Consider the following 24,614-nt stretch of genomic DNA (forward strand, 5'->3'; position numbering starts at 1 on the left):
TAAAGTTTGCAGAGTATGTTACACACATTATTTCATTTGAATCTCATAACAAATTAAAGAAACATACATATGCATCTGCAGCTATATTCATCAATGCTATCAGTAACCACCACCAGTGGTATTATCTTTTAATTATAAAATACAATGAGGCAGCCTGAGAACTGGAACAGAATACTAAGTAAAAGCTCAAGGAATTGGAAGCATTTTAACTTCCTTGGAGGTAAAACCTGAATGTTGTCTCTTGAATTCCCTTTAGCCTTTCTCCTCTAACCCAAACCAATTCTGTCCCACCAGACCAAAATGGCAATTTGACAATCTGTTACAAAGATAAGTGTCAGGGAGGTGGAAAGAATGACCAGAGAAGACATAGGAACATGAAGGAGACAGGAGAAATAGAGAGTGAGAAAGGGAAACAATTACCCATGTAATAGTATTGCTTTATACCACTCCACCCAACCCCCACCAACATAAACCCCCACACATCCTTGTCTCTATTCTAATAATTCAATGGGACTCTTCATACATACACAATATCTGCACAGTCTCTGGGGGGAGAAGGGGAAGGGCTCCATTACACCACTACCACCACTAAGAATAATAATAATGGGGGCCCTGGAGTCAGGAAGACCTGATTTCAAATCCAGCCTCAGACACAACACAAAACTAGCCTGTGACCTTGGGCAAGTCACTTAATCCCAATTGCCCTGCCTTCCCCCCCTCCAAAAAAGCAAAAAAACAAAACAAAAAGAATAAGAATAATACATTTAAAGACTTTCAAAGTGCTTTACATATGGCCCTTCACAACACACCTATGAAGCAAATATAGTTATTATCTCCATTTTTCAGATGAGGAAACTAAATCTGAAAAGACTTGAGTGATTTATCCAGGGTCATTGACAGTGGCTGAAGCAGAATGAGGATCTATGGCCACCAGACTCCAAGTTCACAAATTAGCAACCATACCATGTTGCCTCTTAAGAAAGGACAACGTGAGCCTTCCAACACTACCACTGTCTCAGAGGTTATCCAAGCAGAAACTTGGGCTTCTTCAAGTGCCCCACCTGAAGAACCATATTTTGGTCATTCCTGGCTTACTGAAAAATTCTGACAAGAGTCAGGAGAACTAATATTTTGGGTCCAGCTCAATCAGTGAATAGCAAGTATGACCACACCCCCAATATATATTGGATCTTCTGGATGTAGGGACATCCTCTAGTCATGCAAATGACCCATGCCTGCCTCTCCTATGGAACTTGTCCACGTCCTCTTGTCACCTTACTACATCAGGGAGCAACGTCCAACAAGCTGTTTGGCATCCACAGTCCCTTGGCATCATGAAAGCACATGGCCTGCCCAATCATTATCCTTCATTCCCATGACCAGCCCTTCTTCTTTTAGGATTACCAGTTTCTTCAAAGATATCCTCAATAATCCTTCTCCTACACAATCCCTTCTTTGAAATGTGTTGCAACACCTTCACAGCTACCATCCATCTCTCCACTGCCCTTTGGGTGACCCTCAACTCCAATTTTTCAGAGTTGGACCACTGTGCTTCATGAAACTTCTTCATGAGTTAAAGCTAGCATGGTGCTGGAAGGGTTTAGAGAGTCTAGCCTAGAAAAGGGAAGTGCTCGGCTACCTACCTCAAAACAAACATAAACAGAGTAAAAACATGCTACAAAGCTAGCTAACAGCTGCCCTGATTTCACACCTTTTCCATAAATCTAGGTCCTGTCTAATTAGGCTCAATATAGAACATACACAAAGTTCTGCCTTTAATTTACTAAAAATATAATTGATAGAAGATGCTCCAGAGACTATCCCTCTACACAGAGATTAGCACATTCAAATGGGTGTAACATAATTTACCATCTGGGCAGAGAATCAATGTTTTAAAACAGCCAGAAAGCCAGCACTAGGTGACTTTGGGCTAAGCCAATCAATATTTCTGTCCCATTAACTATCACAATTAGTAGAGTAATTATTCAGTATCGATCTTTCCTGCCAGTTCACATTGGGGTAGTTTTGCACAATCACCTTTAATAAGTTTATTCACTCTCAAAATTTAACCTGTCATGACAGCTTACTGCCACCAGATGGCAGTGCCGCCCCTTTTCTAAAATTCAGCTCTGCTCAAGGTCCCCAGAGCTAACCCAGGATTGTCTTATTCGTTAGAGATTTGGGGTTTTTTGATTTTCTATTTTATTCATTAGACATTTTATTTTTAAAACAAAGTCTTGCATTTGTATATTTAAGGCTTGTAAAGTGCTTTGCAAAATTATCTCATTTTTATCCTCACAACACTCCATATGGGTTAAGTGGTATTTGTTATCCCCTTTTTACAGATGAGAAAGTTGAGGTAGAGTTTAAGTGACTTACCCAGGGTCATACAGCTAGTAAGAGTATGAGGTAGGATTTGAACTCAGGTCTTCACTTCCAACACTATTCACTGTATCACCTAGCTGCCTCTGAACTGTATCTGGGCAGCTTAGTTGTACAGTGGTTAGAGAACCAGGCCTCAAGTCAGGAAGACCTGAGTTCAAATCCAACCTCAGACATTTACTGTGTGACTCTGGCAAGCCATTTAACCTTTATTTGCCTCAGTTTCCTCATCTGTAAAGTAGAAATAACAATAACACCTACTTCCTAGGGCTGCTGGGAAGATTAAATAAGGTAATAATTGTAGAGAACTGAGCAGTGTCGGAATCTCAGCTATGATTATTATTTGTGTGTGTGTGTGATTATCCTATGACTTTTTCCCCTCTTGTCTAATTCTGGCTCTGATATGGGAACAACAGTAGCTTCAGTACCCCTAAATGGCCATTTAGGTCCCACATTGCACAGCCCCACAATCAGATAAAAGACAAGAGTGGCCAGGCTAATCCCCATTATTGCTGGATTAGACATCATCCTACACTGAGATCCCCGGTGCTGATATGTCACTCAGAGTTCCAAGATTCTTGAAGCTCCCATTATTATCACTCAAACCTGGTGGCTCCTTCCCAGCTCTATTTATCTCCCTACTTCTCGCTCTTCTTCTGCAACTGCCACCTGAGACAATCAGTCTTTGAGCAAGTATAACTTACACTGGTGACTAAAGACTGAAGTTTGGTTTGCCAAACTGGGAACTGGATGTCTGGTGCAGCCCTTTCCTAGTCGCAGCTCCCAATCCACCTAGCCGACCCTGCTAATTTGTTTAACTGTTTGTCAGCATGATATTGAATATAAACTGCAGCTATTAATATTTCCCTTTATTTAATATGTTGAAGCATATAATTTCCACCAGAAATTAAATTAATGCAAATGAGTTGCTACAACAGGGAGAGTGAAAGGGCCCAGAAAGGGCCCTAGTCATTAAACGTCTGATTTACTTGTTAAACAAAGAGAGCTGGGGGCTGCCAAAGGCAATGCCAAGTTAAATTACAAGCTCATCTGTACAATTTTATGGAGGGGGGGGGTAGACAATTATGATTGGTGTTTCATCATAAAGCAAAGAGTACTCATGAAGGGTAAAACTAACACAAAGAAAATGGGTCAAGATATCCAACTAAGCAAAGTTATTTCAGGAGCCTTCAAGCACAAAAATGGAAGGGGATACAAACAGGAAAATTGGAAAAGGTCTGCAAAAATCACTTCAACAAGATGTTTTCTGCCTCAAAGATAGTAAAAGTGCCATGCTTGACTCTAACATTGCACAGTACCTGAGGTGCTTACAAAGGAGGCAGAAATGGCAATGAAGAGAATAATGATGTGGAAGGAAACTGGTTTGAACCATTTATATAGGGAAGAGATTTGTGCTAGATATAATTGTGAGGGCATTGATAAACCAATATATAAGGTCTCTAAAGGAGGGAAACATACCAAAGGTGTGGGGGAAATGTCAGACCTTATTCACACAAAAAAGGTGGCTATCCTATCAACCTATGGATCTTCTCTACCATCTACACAGGAGGGTCGTCAATACTTGAATTGAGGGCATCTTTATTTTTTTTTGTATCGCTTCTTTTTTATTTATTTTTAGTTTTCAACATTCATTTCCACAAGATTTTGAGTTATGGATTTTCTTCCCATCTCTCCCCTACCCCCCACCCCAAGATGGCAAGCATACTGAATATCACTTCCCCCAATCTGCCCTCTCTTATATCCCCCCAAAGCTCCCCTTACTTTCTTGTAGGGCAAGATGGATTTCTATACTCCATTGCCTGTATATCTTATTTTCTGGTTTCATGTAAAAAAAAACATTTTTTTAACATTTGTTTTTAAAACTTTGAGTTCCAGATTCTCTCCCTTCTTCCCTCTTCACCCACCCCCACTGGTGAGACAGGCAATTCAATATAGGTTTTACATGTGTAGTTATGCAAAACATTTCCATAGTAGTCATTGTGAAAGACTAGCTATACTTCCCTCCATCCTATCCCACCCTCCCCATTTATTCTATTTTCTCCTTTGACCCTGTCCCTTTTCAAAAGTGTTTGCTTCTAACTACCCTCTCCCCTAGTCTGCCCTCCCTACTATCATCCCCCCTCTTAGCCCCTACTTTCCAATAGTGATATTATTAAGCAATAAGCAGGCTTTTGTAGAAGATCATTTAAAAATGAATCCTATCTTTACCATCTCAAAATTGACTGAAAGATGTAGAAAACATAAGCTCCCACTGTGTTTAAAACTTGCTGATTGTGAAAAGTATTTGATCTGGTAGAACAGAACATCAATGTATAGACTCTTTTACAATGAGGTGTCTCTCTATGTGTACATCAAGATGACCCAGGATTCCTTGAAAGGTGCAACATCAGAACTAACTGTTCAATGACCATCTGATCACAAACATCAGGCAAAGCAGAAAATGGGGAGATGTACTCTCTGCATAGATATTCCCTCCTCTGATGAAAGACATGCAGCACAGAGTCCAGGACAAGGGAATATCCCCTAAGGTGAGGTCCTTCACATATTCCTGGTCTCAGATGTGAAGATGGCATGCAGCTCTTGCTGAATGACCATGTGCAGCCAGCTGGGAGAGATCCGTAATCATTCAATTCATTCATGGATTCTGAGGGACGGCCAATAGAGCTCACCCAACAGTGTGCCTATCTGGGTCAGACAGTGCAGAGTCAATGAGCTGAGCCCAGAAGTAAACAGGAAAAGGAGAGGGTGTGGGATTGCTTAGGGTAAATGGCAAAGCTCTTTCACTGATTTCAGTCTTCCTAGACAAAGGCCCACTTTGTCAACACTAGCAGTTAACCCATGTTGTTCCACAGCAAAGAATCACAGACACCACTGGTTCTGAAAATGAGTAGAGTAATGGAGAGGCTCATGGAGAGGGGGTAGGCTACAACCTATCACCATCAAGAAACTCTGAAGAACAGGAGTAAATAAAATGGGTGTTGGGAAGAGAAGATGGGCTGGTCACATGGCAAGACAGAGGCAGGACAGGTGAACACTAAGCAGCTAGGTGGCCTACTAAATGGGTGCTGGAGTCAGGAAAACCTAAGTTCAAGTCCAGATTCAGACCCTAACCAAGTCACCTGATTTCTGTCTGCCTCAGTTTCCTCAGCTGCAAAATTGGGATAATAGCAGTGCCTACCTCCCTGGGGTGTTGTAAGGATGAAATGAAATGATGTTTATAAAGTTCTTATCAGCCCAGGGTCTGGAATGTTACAGGCACTTAATAAGTGTTTCCTTCTTTCTTTGAGGGTTCTACTGATACCGTATCAAAGAAAGCAAGGGCGGCCTTCAAGTACTTTGAGAGGATGCCCTGCGGTGGACTTAGGGAAGTCACAGAGTGGGCAGGCTGGGATGGGCTGCAACATGAATCACCAGAAGGAGCTTCTGCAATATGACCACATGCCTATGTGAGTATTAATGCTATTTTCTAGAAACTCCCATGAAAAACCTCAAATACAATTTAATTTGTTGCTGCTTCCCAACTTTTCCTTTACATCCCTGAATCTGAGTTTCTTATCAACCTTTCCCTCCCATCCCAAGTCTGTCTTCAACCTCCAGCATACTCTTTCCAGTCTATTCCTCTCTGAAAAACAATGACCTTTTGCCTCAGCCTCCAGTGATGCATTTACTCTGCCAAAGCCCTCCTTGGCCCCTTCTGCCTTTTAAGAACCTTTAGCCTTCTCCTGAACACTGCTGTAGAAGAAAATGAAATGATCCCAAAGAGCTCATACAAGTGGAAGGAGGACTCGTGTGTACAGAAATATCCAGAGCAGCTCTTTTTGTGGGGGCGAAGAATTGGAAATCAAGGGGATCTGGGGGAATTCATTCAACTGGGCAATGGCTGAACAAGTTGTGTTACATGAATGTAATGGAATACTATTGTGCTATAGGAAATGAGGAGCAGACAGACTTCATAATAACTTGGAGAGACTCATAGAAACTGATGCTGAATGAGGAGAGCAGAACTGGGAGAACTTTGTATACAATTACAGACACATTGTATCTGTGATGACTGACTTTGGTAGACCAGGCTCCTCTCAGCAATGCAAGGCTATAAGACAACTCCAAAAGACCCATGATGGAAAAGATATCCACATCCAGAGAAAGAACTACAGAGTCTGAATGCAGACAGAAGCAAACTACTCTCTCTTTTGGGTTTGGTTTGGTTTTGCTCCTTCTTTCTCATGGCTCACTCCACTGGTTATAATCCTTCTTTACAACACTGACTAATGTTAATGTGAAGGTGTTTGTAGACCCTATATCGGATTGCATGCCACCATGGGGGGAGGGGGAGAAAATCTGGAGCTCAAGGGAGTGTGCAACTGAATGTTGTAAACTAAAAGTAAACAAAGAATTTTTTTTTAATTTTAAAAAGAAGAAAATGAAATGAAGAACCAGTTTTCCCTTCATTGAATAAGCATCTTTTTGGGGTCTCTGTACCAGGCACTATGCCAAGGACCAGTCCCTGCCCATAAAGGCAGAGGCCAGGCTCTCACACCTATTTATATGATATAATATAAGCTCTCACTATGGCCCTGGCAAATGGGCCTCCTCGCGGACACCGTCTCTCATGACGCTATGTCCTCTCTCAGAGCCATGACGGGCTCACTCCTCATTCAGTCTCTTCAAATCCTCGCGGACACTGTCTCTCATGACGCTGTGTCCTCTCTCAGAGCCATGACGGGCTCACTCCTCATTCAGCCTCCTCAAATCAGTGCTTTGCTTCAAATCTCAGTTTAAGTACCACTTTCTACGTGAGGTCCTTCCTGAGTATCCTGGTTCTTAGCATCTTCATTTCCTACCTTCCTCACCCCCAAAAAAAATCAATAAAATCACCTTCTGTGTATTTTGCATATAACTACATAGCAAAATTGTAGAATCATTCTTCCAGAGAAAGGCTGGCTACATTGTCTCCAGTGCCTAAAAAGATGGCAGTGATGTTGTTGTTTGGTCTTCTTTTCAAAGAGGATCAATGATGTGACAGAATGATGTTTGGCCTCCTGGTGAGGTCGAGCTGCACAAAGTCCTGAAGTGACTGAGTCATCAGAGTCCAATGGCAGGACAAAAGTAGGACGAGTGGTGATGGCCTGAGATGCAGGGGATGAACCTGATGTCTTCACTGTCTGGCTGAGCTCGAAGCACTCCACAGTGCCTGCTTCCACTGCCTACAAATTGTTCTCATCCACCCATTCCACTCAGGGAAGTCTTCATATGCTTGGGGTAAACACTCCCCTAACTCACTGACAGCTTTGAGGCCCATCCTTTACCCTCAGCCTGGTTTAGCAGTCTGCCAACATGGTTTACTAGGTTGTAGTCACTGGGCATGTGACAGCTTATTGGTATGAAATCAAGAAATTTTGTTGTGTTCCTCCCACCATGTTAACCACCAGAGATTAGTGCCCCAGTTACATTTAACCAATTAATATAAATTAGCATTTACAAAGGGTTATTTACTACAAAGATATAGCAAGGAAAAAAAGTTACAACCATTTCCCCTAACACTTGGGGCCACATTCTCCCCTATAATTCCTGGTTCCTGGGAAAAATGGGCTCACACTTAACACAATTCCTACAACACATGGACCTCATTTCTTCATTTTCCCAGTCAATTACTTGACTTTTTAACTCTTTGTCAAGGCAGGAATATGCTTCCAGTGTGCAGGGTGTACTGTCCCAAGCTTCAGGGGTTTTGTCCTCCTGTTTTCAGAGATACTTTTAGGGTCCTATAAATTTTCAGCTCTTCCAAGGTGGTATGACCAAAGGAGAGGTGTTTACTCCTCTCTGCTCTGTGCTCTAGTCTGTGAGGAACCACAAGCACACAAGGCAGAACTTGGAACGGTGAGGAGGATTCCTTCTCCACCACTTCCACAAGCTCTGCCACACCAGCACTTCTCCTCATCCCAGGACCACCACCAGGACTTTGACTCAGATCAAAGCAGGGCAAAGCAAGAGAATCCTGCTTCAACACCAGCAAAGAGATCCCTGAAATCCCCCTCTGTTCAGCCTCTTGATCCCCCTACCACCTGTGGGTTAAGAGCTCCAGTAGCAGCTACTGCCACCACAGCCACCCCAGGGGCTGGGGCCACACCATGTTTTTCTCTCACCCTTTCCTACTGACCTTCTAAGTCATCTCTGGCATTTGTGGATAGAAAAAACTGAAAACCACCACATCTGCCACTGATTCAGTCCCCTGAGGCCTGCTCCAGCCCCATCTGTGCCATCATGGCCCACACTAGACTTTACTCCTCTCTCAGAATGGTGCAACAGACCTTTCCTATCAACTTTCCAGGTTGTCTTGACCTGGAAATCTGCTTCACTCTGTCATTTTGTGGGTTCTATTGCTCTAGAATTTGTTGAGAGTTGTTTTTACAGGTATTTGGAGGGCTTTGGGGGAGAGCTCGAATAAGTCCCTACTTTTGCACTGCCATCTTGGTTCTGCCCCACCAGTTCATTTCCAGACGGAGCATGGCCAATGGATGGATGACTTTCAGCAGTAACTGCTGGACTTGGGACACTGTCGCTCATCATCAGGCTTTCTGAAAATCCCAGTGTGGATTCTGCCTCCCAGACTTCTGCTGGCTCACTCCCTGGTGTTCTGAAGTGCCCAAGCTTGTCGTCTCCTTTATCGATAAGGACAAAGAACAAACACCGCAGAAACAAAAGCGACAGAAGAATCGTGGACTTGTAAGGAAGAAGTAAGCTCCAGGTAAGAAGGGGCCCAAGGCCACCCTGACCTGGAAGCCTTCAGCAACTCATCCTTGAGCAATACTAACCAGTTTGGAAAGAGTCAGAGTCAAGAAACTCACCCTGGCTTTATATCTTTTGAATGCAACTCAATTCTGGCTACGCAGTCATCTACAACCCATCTCCTCATCATGGGGTTCTCAGAATGAAACCAGGGAGTGGAACCCTTCCTTTCCAGTACAAAAGTCTTTCTAGGGGCATTTTCATCATTCTCTTCTATGTAAGGAATTGAGGATTTCATCAGCCCCATATTAACCTTATATATGGACATGTCTTCTCAATTAGAATTTAAGCTCTTTGATGGCAAAGATGATTTTGTTTTTAGCAAGAAGCAAGAAATATCATTTCACAGGATACTTGGTAGTCCTAAGTCACAGCGTTCATAATAAAGTATTTTTTTAATCACATAAAAGTAATTATGCTTATACACCTACATCCATTGCAAAGGAAGAAAAGATAAAGAAATACTTTTACAACCTCAATGAGACCTTTCAAATTAAATCAAAATATAGTCTTAATGCCTAGAGACTTCCCTGCAAACGTAAGTCTATGCAAGATCGGAGGGAAAATATTAGAAAATATATTTCAAGAGTAGGCCAAAGACTTGTACACCATTCAGAAGCCTCATGTCTATACATCATAAATGCTCAATTTGAGAAAAGAATTGGGAGGCACTGAGCACAGTGAGTAGAAAATATCCCCTAACATGGGCGTCATTACCAAATTGTCTATCTGTATAGACATATCACCAACTTGTTAGACAATCTGGCACCTGTCTATAGATGAAACTGTACTGATTACATCAATTCCTGTAACACCACAAAGGATCCTAAATGAGATCAAAGGCATTCAGTGTGATAAATCACATAAGAAAAACTAAGTGAAGAAAGGATGTCTATTGTCTAAGGCTGTGACAGGTGGGTAGATGGACAAACTATACAGTAATAATGACAATAACAACAATAGTAGTATCAGATGGCTAGTCTATCATTTACATGGTGCTTGAAAATTTACAAAGCAATATATATATATATATATATATATATAAATTCATTTGATCCTTATAACTGCTCTGTGAAATAAGAGCCATTATTACTACTCTTTTATAGATGAGGAAACAGGAACAAAAAAGTTAAGTGACATGCCGCAGTCACACACACAGTATTTGAACTCAGGTCTTCCTGACTACATCTCTCTCTCTCTCTCTCTCTCTCTCTCTCTCTCTCTCTCCTCTCTCTCTCTCCTCTCTCTCACTCTGTCTCTCTCTCTCACACACACACATGCATATATTATACACACAAATACATATGTATAGAGCAACTTCAGCAGTGCACTGGATACAGCACAGATGATAGACAGACCTTTGATAGACAGTAAAAATGTACAATGAGCTAGACCCAGAATTAAACAGGCTGATTCTCTTTCAGAAACTATTTTTTTAAGCAATTGGGGTTAAGTAACTTGCTCAAGGTTACATGGCCAGGTATTTCTGGGCAGGTAATAAGTGTCTGAGCCTGGATTCGATCCACATGTCATCCCAACACTGGAGCCGGTGCTCTTACTCACTGTGCTACCTGGCTGCCCCTCAGAAACTATTTTTAATGCCCCTAAGCTTCTCCCTGAAACAAACACCTATCTTTTCTAAAAAATATTTTTAATTCTAAATTTGAACACCAACTAAAATGGACATCTCCAGTTACAGAGTAGAACAGGAAAAGATAACACATAAAACTGTGATGATTTGCTTTTCTTTTAAAGTATATGATAAACGTGTAACTTCAAGGTTGCCCCTGCCTGCTTCTTGCTGGCCTTCCCTGTGTATTTTTTAAAATGCTCCAATGATCCTTTTTTTCTTTTTAATTTTTTGGCTACTGTATTCCTAACTTCCGTCTCCACTTTCCACCCCCTACCACCATCATGGCAGAAGGGAGCCATCAATTTTTTTTAAGTACATATTTAAGCAAAATAAATTCCCACATTAGCCATGTCCAAAGACATATTTTCAATTGGCATTTTGAGTCCATAACCTACCAGGAGGTGGACACCATGCTGCAGCATCAGTCCTCTGGAATCATGGGTAGTCACTGCATTGATCAGAGATCTCACATCCTTCAGAACTGTTTCTTTAGAAGTTGTTGCTATTCTATAAAGTGTCCTGCTCACTTCACTGTGCATCAGTTCATACAAGTCTTCCTGGCTTCATATGAAACCATTCCTTTTGTCATTTCTTACAGCACAACAGTAGTTCATTACAATCACATATCATAACTTGTCCAAACATTTCTCAGTTGAAGGACACCCCCCTAGTTTCCAGTTCTTTGCCTAAACAAATAAGGCTGCCATCAGTATATTTTGTACAAATGAGTCCTTTTCCTTCTCCTCTGATCTCTGGCATATAGGCCTGAGAAGTGCTATCTCTGGTTCCAACAGCATGCACAATTCAATCACCTTTTAGCAAAGCTCACTTCTTTAATATCATCGATGATAGATGGCTCTCACTCACAGGTTTTTAACTTTTTTGTGCTATGGACCCTTTTGGCAGTTGGTGAGGCCTATGGACCGCTTCTCAGAATAACTTTTTTGAAAGTGCAAAATAAAAGACTACAAAAGGAACCAAATAAACTGAAAGATATCAAAATATTTTTTTCAAAATTCACTGACCCCCAAATAAGAATGCATACTCTTGAGCCTTACTCTCGTTGGAATTGACTTTAGGAGGGAATAACATACACACTCAACTGGGTATGGAAATCTATCTTACCCTACAGAAAAGTAGGAGGGAAGGGGATAAAGGGGGGAATGATAGAAGGAAGGCAGATTGGGGGAGGGGGTAGTCAGAAACAAATACTTTTGAGAAGGGAAAGGGTCAAAAGAGAGCAAAGAATAAAGGGGGGCAGGATAGGATGGCAGGAAATATCATTAGTTTTTCACATGACTATTATGGAAGTGTTTTGCACAACTACACATGTATAACCTCTACTGAATTACTCACCTTCTAAATGAGGGTGGGTGGGGAGAGAGAAAGGGGGAGAATTTGGAATTCAAAGTTTTAAAAACGAATGTCAAAAATTGTTTTTACATGCAACTGGGAAATAAGATATACAGGCAATGACATCCATATAGAAATCTTTCTTGCCCTATAGGAAAATAGAAGGGGACAGGGATAAGAGAAGGGAGGGGGTGACAGAAGGGAGGGCAGATTAGGGGAAAGGGTAATTAGAATGCACTCCGTCTTGGAGTGGGGGAGGGAAGAGATGGGGAGAAATTTTGGAACTCAAAATCTTGTGGGAGTGAATGTTGAAAATTAAAAATAAACAGGTTTTTTTTAAAAGAAAAATAAATAAAAAATAAAAAGAATGCATACTCTCAATCATAGAAATTTATGGTTGATGAAGAATAGAACTTTAAGATTCCCCCAAAGGGCTCTTCCTCATCTCCCTCACTTTGGCTTCCTCTAAGTCTCAGACAAAATCTCACATTCTATATGGAGCCTTTGGGGGCCCTCCTCAAGGCTCACACCTCCCTTCTGTCGCTTATCTCTGATTGATCTTGTCCATATTTTGTCCATAGCTTTTCACATGTTGTCTCCCCATTAGACTGTGAGTTCCTTGAGAAAAGGCACTGTCATTTGGCTTTCTGAGTCTCCTTAGCACAGAGCCTGGCAATGGTAAGCACTTAGTAAATGATTATTGACATGCCAGGGATTCCAGATGGGCAGTGAGTTGGGTCCAGAAATTGCCTAGAAAGGATGGGAAGCAATGAAGCCCAAATTTCTATGAATCATCAGTCAATGAATCACTAAGACAGATGCCGCCTATGACTCAGGCCGATGATCGTATCTGAATTACACTTGCATCCAACCCAGGTAGTGCAGTTTGTAGTCACTAATTGGCAGCCATAAAAGGAGCCATTAACAGATAAAAATGAATCCTAGCATTTAAGGAAAAGCAAATCAATGTCAAAGGCGTAATCCCCACAATACCTCGGAACAGTTATGGAGACTCCATTTTTGCTAAGCCAGTTACCTGGTCTGAAGAAGCTCTTCAACTAGGAAATATTTTATGCTCAGCAATTTAGCTCTTCTAGCAATAAATCCAATTTCCTTTCCCATGGAACACTGGTAATGGCAGCAGTGACAATATACCTAAAGCAAGGAGCTATAGACCAGACACTATGTTACATCCCACAAGGAGGGGAGGGTAAAGACAGAGACAGAGATGGATGGTGGCAGAAAGACAGAGATGGTGGGGGAAGGAAGAGGTAGAAGAAAGGTAGGAAAAGGAAAGGGATGCCCTTCCCATGTGATAATCTGTCCTCTTCTTTTGCAAAGGCTGGTTCTCTCCCACACTTAGAATCCTTTCCCTTCTCATCTGAAACTTAGAATCTCTGGTTTTCCTGAGGTTCAAGTTCAAACGACACCTACCTGGTCCTTCCTGTTCCCCCAACTGCTGGTGCCTCCTCACTACCTAAAATTACCTTGCATATATTTCACATTAACTTACAAGTGTGTAGAATAGCTTTCCCAATAGAATCTAAGCTCCCTGAGGGCAAGGATTATTTAACTTCTGTCCCCAGTGCCCAGCACAGTTCCTAACACATTGTAGTCACTTGATAAATGCTTGTATCCCTTCTTTCTGGATTTGTATCCCTTCTTTCTTTCTAGATACTCTCTTCCTTGAAATTTCATGACCCTAATCTATGGTGGTTCTTTCTCCCTAACTCTCCTCAATCTCCTTTCTAAAATCATCCATCTTCCACCCCCTTTGCATGTTCTGTCCCTCAGGGCTTTGTCCTGAGCTCTCTTCTAAACTTTCTCCACACTTTCTTACTGGAAATATCGGATCCAATGGATTCGACCATCATCTCTATGCAGAGAACTTCCAGATCCAGCTCTCATCTCTTTCCTGATCCCCAATTCTACATCTCCATGTGATCCTGCCCAGGCATCTCAAATTCAACATGTCCAAAACAAAAGTTAGAAATTTCTCTGTAAATTTTTTAACTTTCCTATTTCTGCCAGGGGCACCACTAAGGATTTCAATCCAGGAGTCATTTTGAACCCTTCATCCACACATCTCCCCATGTTCAATCAATTCCCAGTTGTCAATTTCAGCTCAACTCTCTTCCTCCACCATTTTCCACTCAGACACAATCAATCTCATTGAGACCTTCATGACCGCTTGCCTAGACATCTCCAAAGGCCTCCTAAGTAGTGTTCTTCTATCTAGGCTCGCCCCTCTATAATCCATTCTCCACATCTTTCAAAGGGCTGTCTAAAGCACAGATCTGATCATGTTGTTCCTCTGCCCAAGAAGTTCCTATGACTTCCCATTACACTTAGGTTAAAACAATCTCCTCTGACATTTAAAGCCCAGACTTTTACTTTCCTGCTTCATATTCAAACACATTCTATGTCCCACTCTGTTGTCTTTGCAAAGGCTACTTTGCTATATTGTCCCTCCTCTCTTCCTCTTTGAGAGCCTCTATCTCCTTTCAAGAGACCACTATGTGGTGCCACAGTGCATAGAGCACTGGACCTGGAGTCACAAAGACCTAAGTTCAAATCTGGCCTCAGATACTTACTAGCTGTGTGACCCTGGGAAAGTCACTTAACACTGTTTGCCTCGGTTCATCTGTAAAATGAACTGGAGAAGGAAATGGCAAACCACTCTAGTATCTCTGCCAAGGAAACCCCAAGTGGAGTCACAAAACGTAGTACACAATAGAAATGACTGAAAAGACTGAACATTTCCATTGTACTGGAACTATTCTATTTTACATAACTTTGCATAGTGCAAATTTGAATGGTTTTTAATATTTCAGGGGAGTTATTATTTGCACTAATTGGGACCCAGCTGCATGAGCTTCTAAAGGGCAGTGAGTGTCTCACTTCTGTATTTGCATCCCCAGGCCCAGCACAGTGGAGTTCATTAAATGCTTCTAACTTACCTCACAGGGTGTGATTTGTCAAGAGGGCAGTTACCCACGCCTCCACGAAGAACGTTCACCATTCCTGCCTCAGGGAAACTACGTGAAGGTTTGGGGGGAGGGAGCTGCCTCCTGCCACGGAGGACTCATCCCTGAAGGGCTAATAACCAAATGAGTGGATGAGGAGGCCCCTCCCCTTAGTGGCAGCCGAGAACCAGGAGAGCTAGTGACTCAGTGGAAGGGCAAATGATCACTGGCCCTCCGGCTGCTGAAGAACAGATTTAATTCTCCTGTTCTTGGTGCGTGTGTCTTACGTTTAGTGTTTCTTGTACAGGGACATGTTACCTGTTTCACACTTGATTCTACTGTACATGAAGCACTTCTTTCATTTCCTGTTTTTGAGGGAGGCCTTAGCCATAACCCATAAGTAAAGTCATCCCCAAGACGCTAAGAATGAGCAGAAGGGCTTTTATCCCTCTTCTGGTGATGGACCTGACAGAGATTTTAAATGGTTCAGCATCTCACATGCCTCCATAGGCTGTCTTACCATACAGCTTCCAACAAAACTCAGCTGTCACGAACCCCACGTACAAAATTGTTTACCCTTATACCAAGAAAGTTGGGAAAACACCCAAATCAGCCTGTGGTGTGTGCCCAGGAAGACTTGGAGGTGTTCGTGCAGTGAGACCTAACATTCTTATGAGGCTATCCAAGACAAAAAAGCATGTCAGCAGGGCTTATGGTGGCACCATGTGTGCTAAATGTGTCCGTGAGAGGATCAAGTGTGCTTTCATGATTGAGAAGCAGAAAATCGTCATGAAGATGTTGAAGACACAAGCACAGAGTCAAAAAGTAAATAAAAAGGATATGTTTTTTGAATAATAAAGAAAATTAAAGTGTGAAAACAAAAGGAGCAGAAGAGTCTAAGAAGCCTCCTTCACGGAGCCCAGGGTCCTTGGGACTGAACCGTACGACTGAATGCTGGCCAGGGAAGGAGCATCTGCGTCCCACCCCCTTTGTAGGGGGTGTCCCACAGGGCAGGTAGCCCCTGTAGCAATGCTTTTAGATTTGATAAGGAAAGCATCACATAATGTGACCTATCATTAGTCTTGTGTAGGTTCACCCTGGAAATTCAACCCCTTTTGGATGTCCATCAATTGGGGAACTGGCTGAACAAGTTACGGTATAAGATTGTAATGGAACACTATGGTGTTACAAGAAATGCCAAGCAGGATGATTTCAGAAAAACTGAGAAAAATGTACTGATGCAGAGTGAAGTGAACAGAACCAGGAGAACATCATACACAGTTACAGAAATACCGTATGATGATCAACTGTGAATGGCTTAGCAATGATCCAAGACAGTTCTGAAAGATTTATGATGAAAAATGCTACCTACATCCAGAGAAAGAACTGACAATGGAGCCTGAAGGCAGATCAAAGCATGCTACTTTTCACTTTTTTCATGGTGTTTTTTGGGGGGAGGTCTGTGTTTTCTTTCACAACATGACTGAGATGGAAAAATGTTTTGCATGATTACATATGTATAACCTATACCAAATTACTTGCCATCTCAGGGAGGGGAGAGGGGAGGAAGGAGAATTTGGAACTCAAAATTTGTTTAAAAAAGTGTTTAAGAAAAGACATGAATACCAAAAAAAACTAATTTAAATCTAAAAAAATCAGTGCTCTCTTTTGTAACAACTTTGGCAAAATTTTAAAAATACATTTATAATAAAATAGAAAGTCAACTCCCTTTCAATGGCTGCAAGTTCCTAATTTTATTATTCAATTCCCAAAAGTAGTAATACAATTAAAATTTTTCTAGTAATTCCAAATTCAAGAAAATTTCCCAATCATACAAAACAGTGTTCTGTTTATCCAAACATCGTTTATTTTTAAATCTGAATACATGAAAAATAGAACAACTCATTCTGGACCCTTCCAGGATTATAGAGGTGTAACTGTTAACTTTTTAGTTCCTTTCATTCAAACTAAACAAATGAAAAAAGTAAAATTTGAGAAACAAAAAGAAAAACTGTTCTACTGGTCAAAGCTGTCTTCACTATTCCTGGTCTTTTCATCATACGTATCCAAGCTGTTTTCAAGCTCTTCCTTCTCTTCACATTCAAAATCTTTTTCTGGGTATGCAATTAATGTTATCTTAGGCAGTAAGAAACACTCAGCATTCAAGACCTGCTCAGCAGTCATTGAATTTCTACAGTAGATTAAACTGGACAGCAAGGTCTTGACATTATCATCCTGAAAACAAAACAGAATAATAAATAAAAGAAGACTGACTCAAAGCAAAGAGCTCTGAAACTCTTTAATCAGTGACACTGAGCGATAACCTACTTTCCTCCTCGATATTTTAATGAAATACAGAACTTGAGGTATTATTTACACTAATGCCACAGACACATCCATCAAGTACATTCGTGGTCCAAAATAAAGATAAACATTTTAAAAGGGATAAAGATTCACAGCTGAATGACTTGAACTAAATAAAATCTCAGATCAGGTCCCCTTCTCATCTCCCCACCCCATCCCTCACACACACACACACACACTTTTCCCCTCCTTTATACAAACATCCAATATCTAAAGGAGTTGGACAGTCTAGACTTCAAACATCTCCTTATCATTGTCCCTCATTTCCAATCAGTCCCCACTTTCCTCTTCCCACTATCAGAGTTTTCCAAGACAATCCTGTACACTTTCCCAAATGTCACCCAGCCCCATCTCATGATCCCCCTTCAGTGTCTGTTCAAGATAGAACAGCTGAATCAATACAATGGACTAATTGCCCATCCAACTACAAACAGACATTTTCTGGCTCTGGATTTTCATGGGTCAATTGTGATGCCAATCCCTCTTGTGTGGTCTTGTATCTCTCTGGGGATGCTGAGCTTGGGGCAATCGGTCCATCTTCCACAAAGGAGAGCAGAAGAACCTCCATGTTATACCTTACTCTGATACTGAAAACATTTCACTGAATAAACCTACCTGTATTTACTTCTATCAAGGAATCAAGGCTCTATTTTATAAATGCTTTTTAAAAATATCTTAGGAGAGCAGTTTTAGCAATGGTAAGGTGTACTCTATGCCCAGAATGGGTAGCTGAAACAGAGCAGCACTAAAATATTCAGGGGGTGAGTAAGTACAGAAATGAGGCAGGTATTAAAGTCATTAACACAGACAGAGAGACGGGCAACCATGCACCATTGGAAGATGGAGTAGAAAAGGGAAACCTTTGAAGAAGTTTTTTTTTAAATTATTTTAAATAAGCAACAGAATCGTGTGTTCTCTGCAACTTTCAGTCAAGTACAGGTCAATGCAGACAGGCTCTGCAGCATAAAACTCTGCACAATCCTGACTGTCCTTTTCTCATGTTCTCATCAAACCCACTTCAAATTCAGAGAAAGATAATCCTCCACAACTTTAGAGACAAAGATATGTATATTAGTCAATAGTTACTGATGCTCTCTTAAATGCTTTCTACTGGCAAAAAAAATCCATGGTGTTTGCTTCCTAATCATTGGGTATCAAAAAGGAAAGCAATCTTGAAAATTAATCCCTCAATGTCTTCAAAATCATGTCTCCTCCAAGCCAGATGTCATGCGTGTGCCTCCGCTGTTCAGCTGCATGCCATGAGTTCAAAGCTGCTGCGGACGATAACAAAAGCTGGTCCTAGAAATGAGTGTTAACACATCCCTTCCATTTCTCATCTTTGCTCTCTCCCTTCCCAGTCTCGCTGTGTCTCTAATCACTCACATGTTTGGTGAAGTGAATGAAATTAAAAAGAATTAGCTCTAACTGAACCTGGTCACTAGACTTCATCCAGTTTACTCTATCTTAAGCACTATGTACTTAGTATTACCTGCCTTCTTCAAAGATCTTCCTTCTTTGCCCCATCTCACAATGCATGGAAACCTGACTCTCTCTGTTAATGATGTTATACTTGGCCTCATTATCGAGCTCTGCTCTACTCTGGCCACCCATTCAGGGTATAGCTTAAACTGCACCATCACTTTAAAAAAAAAAAAAGCTTCTCTCCTCCTAAGATCTCTGGCCCTGAACCACTCCATATTCTCCTAAAATCTTCCCTGGTTCTTATTTCATTCACCTTACTACCTACCTAGGACCTGATGGTCTCAACCTCTTTCAACAATGTACACAATGTATTCTCAACAACATGTGGAAACTAAGAGACTCCCAGACTATTGGAAATGGCCAAACTATATATAGTAAGTGAATCTAATGGAATATTATTGCTCCATAAGAAATGATAAAATGTACAGTTTCAAATGAAATTAGAAAGATCCATATGAAATGATGCTAAGTGAAATGCTAAGTAGAACCAAGACAACAATTTATACAATAATATTATAAATAACAACAATTTTAACTACTTTAAGCCCCTATTATTGAAATAAACAAACTATGATTCCAGAAGCTGAAGTTGAAGCATCCTGCCCATCCCTCTTATCAGAGAGGGGATGGCCTCAAAATATAAAATCAGACACACTTTTTTTCAATGGCCAATAAAGGACTCTGCTTTGCCTAACTGTGCATGTTTCTTAGGAGGGGACTGTTTTTCCTTCAATGGGGAGGAGGGATTGAGAGGGGAAATGAGGAGAGAAAATAAATGCTTGTTAACCGAAAAAATAATAAAATTAATTTTGAGAAAAATTTGCCATGGAGGAAAAAAGTCCTTTAATAAAGTGCTTTTCTCCAGACCCATAATGGGTTGGGGGGAATCGATAGCTTTTCATTTGGGGATTTAAAATCAGAAATTTCTGATCAAATTAGTGACTTCCTCTTTACTTCAAAGTGGTTCTGAGCAACTGAAAAAAAATAAGAAGGCAGTAATCATCTTGACAAGGAACTTTACCTCTAAGGCCCCTTTCATCTCAAATTCTATGATTTTCTGTGTGTAACCCTGATTTGGTACAACTGGGGATAGGGACACCTATCCTACATAATATTAGTAAAAATGTTGCTGTTCAGCTGTGTACAATTCTTTGTGACCCCCATACCGGGTTTTCTTGGCAAAGATACTAGAGTGATTTGCCATTTCCTTCTCCAGTAGATTAGGCAAGCAGGGTTAAGTAACTTGCTCTGGGTCACACAGTTAGTAAATGTCTGAGGCTGGATTTGAACTCGGATCTTCCTGACTACCAGGCCAGTACTTTACCCACTGAACCACCTGCCTCCCAGTAAAAAACTACCTGCAGTCTAAAAAATACAATAATGTTCTCTCCACCACCACAGGATGCCTCAACTACTTGGCATTCTGTTGTGCCCATCATGATAATTTCCAGAACTAAGCAACTGCCTCACAATTGCTTTCTTCACTTGTATTCCAGGACTGTGGAGTGTTGCTGAAGTCAAAACAACTCCAAGATTGAGTCCACTATAAAATTCAGGACACGATCTCCCAGGATGCTCACTGCTAATTCACAATCCTTTTGTTTTTCTCAACACCACTCCTTCCCATGGTAAAGCTTCCCCAGAATTCTCATCCTCCTGTAACCCCTCAGGGGTCCCACCCAATCTACCAGTGTTGTTCCTCCAGACTTCAACACTGAACAGAAGCCAGGGGATCCCACAGGCTGTCCATCTGTCACCCTTCCCTTCCAGACCTAACTGTTCCACCTCTTCCTGATCATACCATCCTTTGGGGTTCCATTCTTCAAAAAGACCTCCACTTAACCCATACTGTCATATCTGCTCTGTTGGGCCCACCCCACTCTTTGATGATAAGCAGATGGTTGTTACTCCATGTCTTCTGCTCTCCAGCCACTGGATGATGACTGCCAAACATCTGGACTTTACCCCTGGAAACAGGCTTAGAGCTGTGGAACTTTACCTGTGGTCTTACCTCGTCCAAGCCTCCTCTATACTCCCATCACCCTTTTAAACCATGTTCAAGGGTCAGCTCCAACCCAAGGCCTTTTCAAATCTTCCCAGTTAATATTCCCTTCTCCAAATTACTTTGCATTATTTTATATGTAATTTTTACTTCTTTATCTGTACAAATGCTACTTTCCCTCAAGGGAATACGAACTCCTTGGGGGCAGGGCTTGATTCTTTTTTATCTTTATAACCCAGAACTTAATGCAGTGATTGACATACAGTAGTAGCTTAATAAATGTTTGTTGAATAGAACTGGCTAAAAAGAAAAGGTGGCATCAGAATGTGAGGTGACATGAATGCTAGGCAAAGAAACGAGGATCTAAATAGGTCAATCCACCCCAAAGTCCAACATCTTCATTTCACTGATGAGAAAACAGAGTCTGAGGGAAGTTAAGTAACTGAGACACAAGATCTGACCCCCGTTTTCTGACACCAGAGCCTGCTGGTGGACAACAGTCTCTGCCCACCAGAAATGGAAAGTCCAGACAGGGAGGCAACAGTAAACTATATGCCCAACCGACAGAAGGAAGGTGATGGCAGGAGGCGGGGACAGAGAAGGCCCCCTGCAGAAGGTGACGCTCGTTGAGGAAGGGTCCTTGCAGCAGCAGGAGGAAGGATGGGACAGAAAAGAGGAAAGGGAACTTAGGGTGAAGATGCTGGTGCAGCACCTAATTACATGGATCTGTGTTGGGATGATGAGGATAAGAACAAAGGAGGAGACAGATATACATACAGAATCAAGAGGCCCTGCTAAATGTAGCAGCACTCTTCCAACGTCTATCAGAATCTTTTATGTCAAGACCTATTCTAAAACTTTAAAACCTCTGTACCTCCACACATGTAATGAGTGATTCACAAGATAGGAAGCCTGATGGAGAGTTTAAGAAGAGTCTGAATGAAAAAATAAAATTCTTAGGATGTTCCTTAACTAAACATTGATCTTTCTCTACTTTTTCTTATATTAAAAAAAAAAAACTAAATCCAGAGAACACTCAATGTAACTAGAAAAGGCAAAAGGTATCTAGCAATCCATCGACCAGAGCATACTCAACAGCTGTACAGATACATTACAAAATGATCCTTAAAAAAATAAGAATTTAAATAACTGGATGGATAGTCAATGCTCATGGATGGGCCAGGCCAACATAGTTAAAACTGAATACTACCTAAATGACTTTATAGAATTACTGCCATAATAAACAAGAATATACTTTATAAAATTAGACAAAATATTAACAAAGTGTGTTAGAACAATAATATCTAAAATCTCTGTGGAAATAATTTAAAAAGTGGGAATGGAGAGGAGGTAGATTAACACTTCCAACCTCAGACAGAAACCGTCAGAGCAATTTGGAACTGGTTAATAAACAGAAAAGTAGCAAAACAGAATAGACAAAGAATTCAAACTAAACTAAACAACCTATTACGTGATAAACACCCAAAAATTCCCAAAGAAAAAAGTTATTAATTGTCAGGATTTGGTGAGAAAATCAAAAATCAGTTGGGCAGAAATTTGGTTTAGATAAATATCTTATACCATATGCCACAATAAACATGAATGTGACTTGAAACTCTAGGAAGGTGACCGAAGCAAGTCTGGGCTTCGCTAAGCAAGCCCCGTCCATCAATGTAATATGTAATGTTACATAATATTCCCATGGTATAAGAGACAATGAATATGATGAGTACAGGGAAGCACTGGAAGATTTTTAAGAATTAATACAAAGGGGGCGGCCAGGTAGCACAGCGAGTAAGAGCACCGGCTCCAGTGTTGAGAAGACCTGGAGATCGAATCCCGGGCTCAGACACTTAGCACCCACCCAGAAACACCTGGCCGTGTAACCTTGAGCAAGTTACTTAACCCCAATTGCTTAGGGGCGGCCAGGTGGCTCAGCGAGTAAGAGCACCGGCTCCAGTGTCGGGATGACCTGGATCAATCCCGGGCTCAGACACTCAGCACCACACCCAGAAATAATAACTGGCCGTGTAACCTTGAGCAAGTTACTTAACCCCGATTGCTTTAAAAAAAAAAAAAGAATTAATACAAAGTAAAGTGAGCAGAAGCAAGAAAACATTTTACAGGACTAGAACAATGTAAATGGAAAGAACAACAGAAGACCTAAAAATAAATGCTGTGAAATTATAATGACAACCAACGGAATATAAACTGAAGCATACTATTTTTCACTTTTTTTTGTGGTTCGAGTTTTTTTCCTACAAAATGACTAATATGGAAATGTTTTACACGACTGCACATATATAACCAATATTAGATTGCCTACCATCTCAGGGAGAGAGAAAGGAGGGAAAAGAGAATTTAAAATTAAAAACATGTTTTAAATTTTTTTATTGTTTTTACATGTAATTGGGAAAAATTAAAATTTTTAAAAATAAATTTGTAAAATTATAATGACCAAGCTAGATCCCAAAGAAAAGGTATGAAAAGGCATCTCCCTCTTCCCCTTTTTTGCAAAGGTAGGAGGGAGACTAGTGAGTCAGAATATTTCAAACATAAGACTTTTTCCATGTGCTGGTTAGTTTTGTTAAACACCTATTTTCCTTTCTTTTTTTATCCTTTGTTATAAAGGGATGATTTTCTGGGAGAAGGGGGAGGGAGAGAAACGTTGTAAAACGTAGATGATGCATAAAACAACAGATAATACAAATTCACTGCTAAAAAAAAAAGTCAGAATCAAGTATTAATAAACTTTTAAACTTCCAAATTTGAATACCCCAAAATGTTAAGTTGCATTGCTAAGACCCAGTTTTATTAAATTAGATCTATTTCCAATCACAAATTAAATCTCTCAACTTCAATCTTCCCTTGTTTCAAGTCAAATTAATTCCATTCCCCCTTTGTTGAGAAAACAAGAAGCAATCCTAACATACACAGGGGGCAAGTGTATTATTTCTTGAAACCTGCAAATACAAGATGACAAAGGGCATATTTAATAGCTCTGTGTCATCATCACATTAAAGTAACCCCAAATCACAGTCATCCTCTCTTAACTATGATTTTTCTCCTCCCCAGTACGAACAATGTTTCCTTATTTCCATTCTACCATCTAATTTCAACTCACCAATACAAACAGAACTTAATGCTCCTGTGAACTGAACAAATCCAATGGGATCAAAAGCCAAAAGCAGGAGACAAGAGAGTTTATGTGCAGGAAGCAAGATTTTGCCCCTCCTATTAAGCAATTAAGAAACTACTGTATCCTGTCTCTAATTCCTCAAATTCAATCTAAATGCCCTAAACATCATCAAGGGCTTGTTCAACATTGAGCTTGGAATCATGTAATTCTCAAAGGGAAAATTACATCACCAAACTACCAGGGTCATCACTGTCAATTTGCTGAGTGTGGGGTAAAACATCAGAGATTTTGATGAGCATTTCCCTTATTAGTGATTTGAAGCACTCTTTCCTAGGGTTGTTAATACTTGCAATTCTTTTGAGAACTGTCTTGTTCGTATCCCTTGATCTTTTCTCTATTGGGCAATGGCTTCTTGTCTTATATTCTAAGAAATATACCAAACTACCAAACTCTGATCTAAGAGATGATGAGCAAATCTTCTACAGT

The 24,614-nt window shown here is 40.8% G+C and overlaps 1 protein-coding gene across 11 annotated transcripts in view; it reads right to left on the reverse strand.

The window, feature by feature from the left end:
- The window catches only part of LOC138161784 (serine/threonine-protein kinase 31-like), a 231,861-nt gene that overhangs the window by 184,607 nt on the left and 22,640 nt on the right, over positions 1-24,614 (reverse strand). For 2 of the 11 annotated variants that reach the window (XM_069088714.1, XM_069088707.1), the window contains one exon: positions 16,986-17,376. The exons of the other annotated variants lie outside the window; for them this stretch is intronic. In XM_069088714.1, coding sequence (XP_068944815.1) covers positions 17,158-17,376 — 219 coding nt within the window. In that variant the 3' untranslated portion in view covers positions 16,986-17,157. Of the gene's footprint in view, positions 1-16,985; positions 17,377-24,614 lie in introns of those variants that run through there. 11 annotated transcript variants of the gene reach the window in all.

The sequence above is a fragment of the Petaurus breviceps genome, unplaced genomic scaffold (genome assembly GCF_028583685.1).
Source record: "Petaurus breviceps papuanus isolate PSGF00001 unplaced genomic scaffold, PetGlider_PUasm1.0 185, whole genome shotgun sequence".
NCBI lineage: Eukaryota > Metazoa > Chordata > Mammalia > Diprotodontia > Petauridae > Petaurus > Petaurus breviceps.